General features: G+C 42.5%; 1 protein-coding gene across 1 annotated transcript in view; it reads right to left on the bottom strand.

The window, feature by feature from the left end:
* The window catches only part of ush2a (Usher syndrome 2A (autosomal recessive, mild)), a gene marked incomplete at its 3' end in the record, with an annotated part of 192,630 nt that overhangs the window by 142,658 nt on the left and 37,312 nt on the right, over nt 1–12,660 (bottom strand). Inside the window, exons 12-21 of the mRNA XM_079292633.1 lie at nt 11,607–11,802; nt 10,797–10,927; nt 10,470–10,674; nt 7,162–7,445; nt 6,247–6,472; nt 5,822–5,959; nt 4,374–4,554; nt 875–1,038; nt 538–696; nt 212–440 (exon numbers count right to left, since the gene is read on the bottom strand). Of these exons, the coding sequence (XP_079148759.1) occupies nt 212–440; nt 538–696; nt 875–1,038; nt 4,374–4,554; nt 5,822–5,959; nt 6,247–6,472; nt 7,162–7,445; nt 10,470–10,674; nt 10,797–10,927; nt 11,607–11,802 (1,913 nt within the window). The remainder of the gene's footprint in view (nt 1–211; nt 441–537; nt 697–874; nt 1,039–4,373; nt 4,555–5,821; nt 5,960–6,246; nt 6,473–7,161; nt 7,446–10,469; nt 10,675–10,796; nt 10,928–11,606; nt 11,803–12,660) is intronic.

Here is a 12,660-nt window from a genome sequence, read left to right as displayed (position 1 = left end):
TTGCATCTCCAAGAGGGCCTTCAATGGGTCACTCAGTCTAGTTGGCTACTTTTAGCACATGCACATGGTATAAGATAAATGATTTACATTGATCATTACAATCTCGTCGGCGGTCAGCTTCAGTCAGAATCACAGCATAAACCGAATCTTTTGACTTCGGTCCAGGGTCCTCTGCCTTTTAAACCCTCCTCTCCTCTCTCTTCTTACTCACCTTTCCACTGGGCCTGTATCATTTGGTGGCGTGCTCCAGTCAAAGCTTGCAGTGGTTGGACCGGGTCGTCCTACAAGGTTTAAATGGAGCTGTTCTACTTCTGGCGGTGCACCCAAAGTTTGGTATGAGGCTGATGCACTTATTGTCGCACCGGCCACATTAGCCGTTACAAGCCAGTAAGAGTAGTTGGTATAGGGAAACAAAGCGGTGTCTTCAAATGATTCAGGGCCTAAAAGAAACCGGGGAAGTAGGACGGATGCGTTTGTTTCATGTGTTTTTTGAAATAAAAGGAGATTAAAGTTGTTTGAACCTGAGTGGATACCTACTGAAAGGATAGTGACTCTGGATGCTATGCACTGACTGTCCATCCCTGACGAGTGTGTAGTTGAGTCTGTTTGAGTTCGGGGAGTCAGGCGGATGCCAAGAGAGACGAAATGAGGAATAACTGAGAGCGAAACCTACTGGTGCAGGTTGCTGGGAGGGTGCTGCACAGACAGAAATAGTAAAAGAGAGCAACAATGATACATAAAGACTAAACAGATTCAATTATGTAATTATACAGGAGCAAACGGTTTATAATTACACAACTAGCCTTTAAGTCAGTGTATGTGTGGATTTGCTCTTGTGTGCGTGTGTATGTATGTGTAAGCATGTAAAACAGACCTTTACTGCAGCCAAAGTGGCTCTCAGGGTTCAAATGACTCGCTCCAGGTTGACACGCATCACACTGGTCTCCAGTTACCAGCAGCTTACACACACAGACTCCTGAGTCTGGATGACATGAACCATTGACACTGCCCACCGGCTCACATGCACAAGGCTGGCATCTGGTCAAGTAAAAAAAAGAAAGATTATGAAGACGTTTAGTACAGTCCACAATTTTCCTTCATAACTACAGCTAACAGATTGAAAACAACATCAAAAGGACTTAGACACCGTTTGAATGAGAAATTGTATCTTGAATAGCTTCGATTACACATATACTGTATATGTGTGTTTGTAAGTCAATCACCACACAGATGCTGTCATTGACATACTGTTTGATTGTGTAGTTGTAAAATAATAGTTTCCTAGAAGTTCATAAAGTCAACACTGTGAGGGAGACCCTCACTGCAGCCTATCCCACCCATAATCATGCCTTGGCTGTGAAACTAACTTGACAGAAGATGCATTCCCCCTCAGAGTTGTCAAAATCTCTATGTGTGTGTGTGTGTGTGTGTGTGTGTGTGTCTGACGGTGTATGTGTCTGGGTCACCAGTGTGGTGTTACCCTCACTGGGGCTGGGCAGTGGGTGATCATCCGGCCAGCCATCTCACACCTTTACACACAGTCACATGCACACACAAATGGTCACATGGTCACATGTGCATGTTGGAAGATGCTTGGCTCACACTCACACACACACTACACCGACATAGAGAGTAACACTGTATAAACCCTATTACTGTCTCACACAAACACCGTGTGTTTTTCTTTCTTACACTAACTTTGCTTGCATGCTCTGTCTCTCTCTCTCTCACACACACACACACACACACACACACACACACACAGCTACACCTCCTTTATTGCTGTGTGAAAAGCCACAGCCTCTTAACGAGCCGCAAATTTGTCCTGTCAACTGGTGCTCAAACACACACACACACACACACACACACACAACCACACAAAAACACACAGATACAAATACACCCATATGCCATAGTGACTCGACCTTCACTCCATTCCCAAGGAGAAGGAAAACACCAACATCACACCCATTCCCTCCTTTTTCATCAGCCTCAATGTACAATCTGTGTGTGGAAGAGAGAGTCATTTGTATGTATTAAGTGAGATACAGCATGCGTATACACACCAGCACTTAACAGTGACATGCAGGGAATTGTGTGCAAAGTAACATAATATTGTCACAATGACATTGAGTCATGTAGTAACTTTAAATGACTTTCAGAGATGTTTAGGTGCCAACAGAAGAAACCTTCAGTTACTGTGGGTTTTAGAGTATTACATATGTAATCCCTTGTAATAAAATTATGTGTGTAAGTGAATGTGTGTGTATGTGCCAATATCTAATCCCTCCAGACAGACTTATCATCATATTTCCCTGTGATGAAGTTAACAGCGGTCAGCATTTTTCTGACCCGGTTCTCCATGGATACACATAGAGACACAGGACAACAACACAAGCCAACTGCTCACACATCAATTTGTCTGTGTGTGTGTGTGTGTGTGTGTGTGTGTGTGTGTGTGTGTAGGTGTGTGTGTGTGTGTGTGTAAACCCATTTGTTTAAAGCCTATTGATTGAAGGGAGAGGATAAATTACTTGATGATATTTAGATGAAGTAATCCTTATTATGGAGCGACTCCGGGCACGAGGAAAGCATTCAGCAGTAATAACCCAAGACTTTATTTGTCATTTTTCCAGCACAATGAAAGAAAACAAGAAAGGATAAAGTGAATAAAAGAAGGCAGCGAGAGAGAGAGAGAGAGAGAGAGAGAGAGAGAGAGAGAGAGAGAGAGAGAGAGAGAGAGAGAGAGAGAGAGAGGGGGGGGGGGGTTTGGTTGTATCCATGATTTTGTTTTGCACTTTGTGAGTACCCATTGATTCCTGGATTGCACCAATGTTTTCTTATTTTTGCTCTTCTCTTTATAAAGTAGGTATTATTACATAAATAAATGTAATAAACGGAAAAAAATACATAAATACAAGGAGGTATACGTTTTAAATTTGAGGTATGTAAACAAATGCATGAGTATCATATGATCAAATTTAGAATATTATATGTTTCGAGTAATTATAATGATTGGATTATTAAATGTGTGGGCTAAAGAAGTACCATTGGTCCACCAATCCCAAATAAGACTGTAAAAATCCTTGGTTGATATTGCATGCGTTCAGCTTATGATATTGATTTAACTGTATCATCAGCACTCACGCTCTGCAAAAATCACAATTTGACTTTGTTTAAGTATATTTAACAGTACCTCAATTTCACAGCCTTTCTTTGATGGTATTTCGTCAATTATTGGAAATGTCTACTATTTGCACATGGCACAACACCTGCCCTTATATAGTGTTAGGGGGGCGTTACCTATGCTAATAATAAACAATCTGCCACACGCCCCCAATTTATGATCAAGTTCAAAATTCAGCAAACCTAGGTCAGAGCAGATTTGAATGGTTCAGAACCTGCATCTGGAGTTGGGTTCTCTTCATTTTTCTTTTAACTAAAAATGTAGAGAAAATATAAGAGACGGTTGCTGCATAAGGCCCAAAAAGTCAGGCATAGGCTTCATTAATGCATGCATTTCACAAGAGCTTTGCCTCTGAACGTCTTTTCCTATCGTTTTCTCTGCTTTTCTTTATCCCATCCATATTTTTCCTCCCATATTTTAATTATTCCACTCTTTTCTTCACAGTGCTTCCTTCCTTAACCTCTTTGTAAAGTAAACTCTTTATTGTCCCCCCCCCCCATCCCCTCCATCTTCCCATCCCTCTCTGCTGTGAGGAGATCTCAGTCACAGCCTGAACACAGGGGAATACAGCTATCGGGCAAGGTCAGCAAACAGACACACACACACACACACACACACACACACACACACACACACACACACACACACACACACACACACACACACACACACACACACACACACACACACACACACACACACACACACACACACACACACACACACACACACACACACACACCACTAGCCAAACAGTTTGTGGTTCATCTATCTGCTATGACACCCTGTTGAGCGGAACGTACGTGTGTGTGTGTGAGTATTGCACAGGATGTAACGTGTACAGCTACATTTGTGTATGCTTGGTTTAAGTTGTGTGTGGCTGTGTGTGTGTGTGTGTGTGTGTGTGTGAGATAGCCTGCAGGTAGAGACATGAGCGGTAAAGGTCAAAGCAGCTCTTAACTCATGTAAGTCATATGTCTGCAAGCTAATCTGTAAACTGTCCTTACAGAGACTGCACCTGCTGGTGTGTGTGCTCTTAGGTGTGTTTGTGGACTGTATGTTCAGGTGGTGAAATGAATGGACAAAAGCCTCACAAGATTTACAAGCAGCATATATGGTGTTTATCTGTGTGTGTGTGTGTGTGTGTGTATGTGCATGTGTGCGTGACTGACTTTATGCAAGTTACCTGCCCAGGCCAGGGTTGAATCCGAAGAACATCTCACGACACTGGTCACAGCGTCGCCCTCCCACTGAGGGATGGGCACACACACACTGTCCGGTCTGGCTCTCACAACCACGCTGTGATGCTCCCATCGGATGGCAGTCACACTCTGCACATGCACTCTGAGCTGGTGAGAGGTAAAAGCCTGAACAGAGAGAACATCAAATAAAAAAATGAAACAATATGAATCCGATTGCTTGTCATTGTCATTTTATCAATCTGTCTCCAAGTCTGGTTTTTGTTTTTCCTCTGATCCTACTTGCTTTGATATTGCCTTCATTTTCTATACTTCAAAAATTAAAATGTGGGCCGACAGTACCTCATATGCATTGTAAAAACTATGGACAAGCCATCATATATGTTGAATATTTGAATAGTGCCTAATGTAATTATCTTCCTTTGACAGCTGACATTTGATTATACTGAACAATGTTCAATATAAAATTCCTTATAAAGCAAATAGCGAGTGTGTGACAGAGTGACTGATTTCGGACGCAGCCTGGTACAATTTTGAGAAAACCATTTTAAGTCCCTCCTAATAAGCATTTGGATGTTGTCTGCCATTTATTTGTAATACAATTTAACACAAAGTCAATAAGAGTGGGTGAGGTTAAATTAAGCACTCTGGGTACTAAAGTATAAATCAATTCAGTTTATTTTTCTCGACGCTAATAGCAGCTGATAAACAAATCAGATATTCTATTTAGCCACTTACACAGAGGTTTTGCAATGGCTTGTTTACCATATCATAAATTGGCAGTTTAGGAAATCGGTCGGGGCAATTTCTGGAAGGATGGAGCTTGTCAAATGCAATAAAATAATGAAATGAAATGGAAAATGCTGGAAAAGAACTCTATGTGCTGAATATTGCCTTTATTTGATTTTGGGTATATTTGTGATACAATTATCCTGTGTCCTCTGTTACTCATTTTAACAGCTTTCCATCAATACATCCATTTACAACTTGTGTTACAGTAAACCTGACTTTGCTGTTGGTCCCTCTCTATAACCGAAACAATACAGCATCTGCTACCCCTTGCCCCATAAGACTGACCACACATACACAAGCATTCATGAGGTAATGCAACCACAAAAATCCAAGCGAGATGAGTGAGAAGAAGCTTTCCCCATGGCGCTGTTGTTGAGACCTGGCACAAACAGGACAATCACGGAGTGGCGATCTGGCAGAAGGCTCGCTCGCTCGCGCGCACACGCACGCGCACACGCGCGCGCGAGCGCACGCGCACACGCACGCACATGCACACACACACACACACACGGGACTACCAACCATTGTTCTTCACTATTTTGCTCAGAATCTCTTCCAGTTTTAGTCGTAGTCTGACAATACAATCACTCTTTAAATGTCTTGTTGATCTCTACATCATCCATCCATCATTCCGAACACTCACCAGGTCGACAGCTACTGCAGTCCTTCCCATAGCGTGTGGGGACACAAACACACTGCCCTGTGGTGCTGTCACATACCGACCCAGTCACTGATCCTCTGAGGTCACAAACACATGGCACACAGCCTTGGGACGACCCCTCTGATGGGACACAAAACAACAACATCAGAAAGCAGAATAGCAAAACTAAACTGTCACGTCTGAACAACAACACATAAGCTTTGCAACACACACACATCTTACATGAAGTAAAGATGTTAGTGTAGTTACCTGACAGCCATTTACATTCAACTACAGTAACTGCGCTGTATCTCAACCAAGTCTTCTTGTCAAGAGTATGTCATGAGTCAAAGTTTCTGAGACATTTTTTAAACAGTGTTGATCTCAAGTAAAACACTGGCACTAAACCTGGATGTAACTTCTCTTACTCTGCATGTGTAAGCTCCGGTTGTAGTAGTTATGGGCACAGTTGGTACACCGTGCTCCCTCCACCCCTTCTCTGCAAGGGCATTGTCCGGTCCACATGTCACATACACCCTCTGGCACAGTGCCATGGATGTCACACGCACACGGCAGACAGCCCAGGGAGTTCCGCTGCTCCAGGGTGTGGTAACCATGATGACAAGAGTCACAGCGAAGGCCTTCCACATGTTCCTAAAAAGGAAGGGACGACAGAAAGAGGTGTGTATAGTGTAAGGAAAGAGTGACCCCATAAGGCAGTAGATGGGAATCTCCAATAAAGGTATTGAACTGGTGAGTCACTCAATAAAAGTTGACAGTCTGACTGTGTTTAATACATCCTGGTTATGGATTTACATAGTCAGGCAGCTGTGTGGATCACACAGCTGCCTGACTATGTGGACAATTCAGATGATGATGAATTAATTCAAAAGAGATGGGTGAGGGGAAAAAACAAAAAAAAGGGTTTAGGTCCAGATGGGTCTTTAGTGGTCTTGATGTTTAGATTTAAAATAAAGGTTAAAAGCTTATCTGACCACTTCATCTGTACGTACCGCTCTTTTTTCAGTTTTCTCCTGCTCACAAACCAATACCACACTTCTAAAATATCTGGCTTCTACTTTTTTTTTTTTTTACTCAAAATGCTAAAAGTTTTTTGTTTTTAAAATGTTGCGAATATTTGATTGGTGTTCAGCCCTGCATATTCATATTGTCATCATATATTTTGTCAGAATCTAACTGCTATTCACCGGCCAGTGGCCACCAGTGCCATTGCATTCTGGAGGGGAGAGCCTGGCTTCATTTTCATTTTTCCATTACGGCAAAGTCCCCCATGGTTGTAATAATATAAACTGTCATAAGAAAATGTATACTTGTTAACTTGCCTTACACACACAATTTCCTGTGTGAGGATCGCAGTCTGTCCCAGGTACTGTCCCTTCTTGTGAGCAGTTGCAGGGGGCACAGGATCCCTCCAGTCTTAAACCATACGAACCCCTGCCACAAGAGTCACAGCGCTGCCCCCCCACCCCGGGCTTACACTCACACTGCCCCCCCTCAGGCTCACAAAACAGGCTGAGGGAACCTAGGGGGTCACAGTCACATTGGACGCAGCCGTCTGGGTGGGACAGGTTCCAATAACCAAACTCACAGCGGTCACAAGACAGACCTGGAAAGAAAGCGAGAGAAGGCATTTACACAACTGTGTAGGAGAGGACAGAGTGGGACCTGCTGGGAGAACCAGAAAGGATTTAGAAATAAAAAAAGTTAATTGATGCTTGCTTGTTCTCCAACAAGCGTTTAGCCTCTCTCTGTTTGCAGGCTTGTGTGTGTGTGTGTGTGTGTGTGTGTGTGTGTATGAGAGAGGGAGCGAGAAATGGTGGGCGAGTGTATAAAACTGCCATCATTAGGGCCGGGCCCTCTACATATGATGGATCACTCACCTAAGGCCAAACACTTAATTTCACTGAGCGAGAAAATAAATAAATTAAGCAACTACAAGAAAAGGATGGAGGGAAAGCAAAAGAGGAAATAGAGGGATGGAGAGATGGAAAGAGGAACATTATTATTAACGAGTGTTCAGTGTGAACATTTGAGGCCTTTCATACTTTAAACATTAAACTTCACTCAACATGTTCAATAACAGAAGGAGCAGTAAAGAACGTGAAATGAATCGATTCACGTTTCACTTCAGTGATCGCTCTTTATGCATTCAATGTTTTATCTTAAATGTTGGTCCTTCAGCTCTTCTCATCAGTGCAACATTGAACAAATATAGTTTCAGAAATAATTTGTTTCAGTTTATAATTTTTGTATAATACCAGACTGATCATACTGTGGGAGGTTTTGTGGCTACAGCGGCAGTGCTGGGCTGTAAGGCTAGTTAAACTATGCTATACAGTGTGAGCGAGCAGGGCTTATTTGAATATGCCATAAGTATTCCATGACAGGCAATCTGTCCCTAAATGGATGCCTGGGGGCAACGCAGTCACCACAGCCGTTTATGAGGGAGCGTGTGTTCGTATGTGGGTGTGTGAAAATGTGTGTGCGCACACATACATTCATGAGAGCATATCTATACATCTGTGTTAGTGCACATGAGTGTGTGTGCGCGCGTGTCCTACTCAGTGTGCGGCAGACACCTGGCATTTCCCCTGGTATGCCCACTTTAATGATTTTATAGATATGAATGTATTCCTCTCCACAGATCATATTTCATAATAGTGCAGTGAAGATATGTCTGCGTGTGCACATGTGTGTGTGTGTTGAGGTGTGTGTGCATGTCCGAGTGTGCTGGTGGTAAATATGCAGGCTGACAGAATAATGCTTACAACCCTAACAATGCTGTGATGTATTGTACTTTGTGATCCCCCCCCCCCCCCCAATGAAGCTAAACACTAGATAAGGAATCCCACACCCATTATCAAAAGTTATTATGTTTTCTATTTATATATTAGACATCGAGCTAAACTAATTGGTATTTGCGAATCCTGCTTTTGCAGAAAGTCTTGTGACATTCAAACTGAGAAGATTCGAGAAAGGAAATAAAAAAACAAAAAAATCAGAAGACAATAAAAAGAAAAGAAAAGTGAGAACACAGAATGTGTTAGAAGATTTCAGATCAGGACAGAAAAGAGGTCATTTTGTGTTGGGGCGTGCACCCTTGCACGCTCCCATATGAGTGTGTGTTTGCGGGACATGGCCCAACTCCTTTTCCAGTAGCCAGCTGGTTAACAGGCTCATGCATCACCATTTCAAACACTATTATGTACACACTGCACTCTGGCACCTTGCTATGAATGTGCGTGTGTGTGTGTGTGTGTGTGTGTGTGTATCTTTGTCTGTGCGCACACATTTCAATTCCGTCCTTCTGTAGCGTGCCTGCAACTGCTCTACTCAAAGTATCAGCTTGGCGGTAATAAATTGCCATAATCAAATCTCATTTCTGAAAAATACCTGTGGGAGCAACCAGACAAACAAGGACAGAAAAAAAATGAAAGTGGGTCTTGTAAGAAGGAGCGGGAAAAATACAAGGGAATGCAGCAGTTTGTTTTAATCAACTTGGCATTGAATTAGAGAATTTAATACCAGCTTAGTCCTTCATGGTATGTATGTATGTGTGTGCGTACACACACACACACACACACACACACACACACACACACACACACACACACACACACACACACACACACACACACACACACACACACACACACACACACACACACACACACACACACACACACACACACACACACAAAGAAACTCTTACTATCATACAATACATACACTTATGCAAAGACAAAAGTACATGAACACGCAGCCACATCCAGGCTCTCTCCCTCTTACATATACATAAACATAAACAGATACTCTTACGCACATTTACAAGTTCACACACACATGCGCGCACGCACACGTACAACCATGGGCCCTAGATAGCGAGGCTTAGCAATAACCATGATGCGTTGAGTTGAGGAGCGTTGGCTGGTTTTGCATTTCATACGAGCCGGCTCTTCAAAGACACACAGGGGAGCGAGTGAAACCATTTATCACAAAGAGAAGCACAACGGCTGGAAGCACCCCCGGCAGAAAAGCCTGTTTATTTTGGCTGGCAAAACACTTTGGGATATGGTTGTATGTGTGCTTACGTCTGTGTGTATGCACATGCCTGGTTTGGTTTTTGCACCCGGTACATCCACTTTTACTTCTGTGTGCACCCCAATGAGCAGCTGCATCTATGTATTAATTAAGAGGCCATTACCGGACAGAGGAACTGCTCTAATGAAAAGCACAAGTTATCAACAAAGTACTTACTAGCTATTTTAGGGAGCATACATTTTGGGGTTCAGAGGTATGCTTCTGTGGTAACATAACAAGGTCTGAAGAGATTATATAGCCCTGAAATAACTTCTATCTTTTCTTTATATGTATTCAACCCTCAAACACAATCAGGTTGCATGGTTTGTATTTAGGGCTGTGGCAGGAACTTCCATGTGTGGTACACTGTCCTTAAAAAGTGTCTCGCCAGCAGGTGGAAAGAAGCAACTCTAACACACATGATCGAGAAATGCAGTGCAAAAGCATTGGCAACCTACCATCAAATATGTCATCAAAATAAAACCACAAAATAGATGTTACAACTTTAAAAACTTAAGTTTTAGCCAACGTTTTTCAGGGGTTGGTTTACCTGTGACATGGGGTTTACACTGGCACAGTCCTGTGTCCTGGTTGCAACTGGGAACTCCCGTTGAGGTGCTGATGATGCCAATGTCACTGCAGTTACAGTGGGTGCAGCCATTTGGATTTGAAGCTTTGAGAGCATACCAACCAGGCAAACAGTCTACACACCGCTGACCTGTTACTGCAGCCTTACATTGACAGTGACCTCCTACCTGAAGGTGGAAGAGACGGACAGTCAAGTGAGAGAAGAACTTGAAAACATTGACATCATTGAAAGAAGCAATGCAAGGGTTTTAGTGGTCATCAACATTTTGCCGTTTTCGTTGGCGTGTACCTGGGCACACTCCATGCTGCTGTTGACAGTCCCAGCAGTGTTGCAGTTGCAAGGGTGACACAAAGAAACTAGAGTGGGATCAGATCCCTCCAGCTTGAAAAACCCACTGATACACAGCTCACAGTTCTTACCTGAGAGACAGAAACACGGTGAGACAGAGAGCAAGACATTCAAAAGAACAGGTAGAAATCATGCAGGGATGAAGAGAGATCAAAGTCCAGGTTTAAACCATGTTGCTTCACTGGAAAAGTGGTTTCACAGCATCATGTAAATGGGACTGACACACATGTGACAATATGTCATTACATTAGAAGCATGAAACACTCCATGACCATCCCCCAAATGACCACTGCAATCACTTCTAGTCAATTTCATATACAAGATAAAAATCCCCAACCCTCCAATTCCCTTCATTATCTGTGAGAGGCTATTCAACCGTTGAGATTTGGAGTCCACATACATGATCTGTATTTGTTTGAACTATGCAATAAGGACTTGTGTAAAACTGTATTTGTCTGCATCTGTTTTTACATGAATCCCACTCTCACTTACTACTAGTTACCATCTCTCTTTACATGGCTGATTAAAAATACTAAAAAGTGCACATGTCAGCATCGACATTTTCCAGCTCGACATCCTGTAACGATAGAAGTAACATCTGAAGGATTATGACATGTGGTCTGTAATTGTTTCAAAGTCCTTTAACATTAAAGTTGATAAAGAGACATGAAAGCCATTCTTTAAATGACACATTTAGATATTATGAAACGTGAAAAGATAATTCGCCAATTTTTGTTGCTAAAACTTTACCCGTGGTGTTGTGCATGCAGTTGTCACAGACGCCTCCTCCTCCTCGATAGTGCTCATCTGGCTGGTCATCGGCTCTGACATCATAATGACAGGTGGGGGCGTGGCCGTGACACCGACAAGACCGGCAGTTCATAGGCTGGAGCTGGTCACCTGACTTGAATGGCTTGTCATTGTAGAGGGGCGCACAACGCTGGCACTGTTGAAGACAGTCACATACTGTATATTAGTACAGACATACATGTCTTTATTCATACCACAACAACATTGTTATTAGTGCTTACCCAATTACTAAACAGCTCGAAGAAAGAGTTTCTGAAGTAATCAGACCTAGTTATGACTGCAATCATAAAAGAACGTTTTCATGGACATACTACCTATACTTTTAAATTAATTACAGCTTTTTGTGGTAAAAAAAAACATCATTTGACAAGAGATTAGTAATGTATACTATCATTGGTATGAAGCAAAGGCATAAAAGAAATGTCATAAACTGAACACTTCCTGAAAAAAACCCTGTGTATATAGAAAAATGGTCCCAAGTGAAATGCTTGCTTTCATGGAACAAAGAGAGAATGAGACAGACACAGTGAGGAAGAAAGGCACAGAATGAGACAGAGGGGGAGACATAGAGACAGAAAAAGCAGTGGCCCATGCAACTCTAAATCTAAAGAGAGGGAAGAATAATACACATAACTGAATAGAAAACACAGAGGTATTCTCTGCTTTATAATAAAGAGCCAGTGCGTTCTCACACACACACACACAGCATAGGGAAATCAGACTGCTAATGAGGAGTGACTTGCAACAGCCAGGGCTCTCACACAGGCCCACTTTCATGTCAAAATAAACATGCAAAGATGTGTGTAGGGGAGGAAGGGTAAAAAATTGATATAAAAAATGCATTTTTCTGTAGCAGAGAGCAGCAGAGGCAGGAAGCAGCAAGTACAAGCCCTTTGATTTTGTTCAGCAGTCAGTACAAATTATGGTGGACAAGGGGAGCATCAAATGGCTGGATTAAAAATGTATTAAAAAACACAGGAGTTCCTCCCATGTG

Source organism: Melanostigma gelatinosum, assembly GCF_949748355.1.
Source record: "Melanostigma gelatinosum genome assembly, chromosome: 2".
NCBI lineage: Eukaryota > Metazoa > Chordata > Actinopteri > Perciformes > Zoarcidae > Melanostigma > Melanostigma gelatinosum.
The sequence above is the reverse complement of the archived record's forward strand: the minus strand, read 5'-3'. Positions and strand labels throughout refer to the sequence as shown.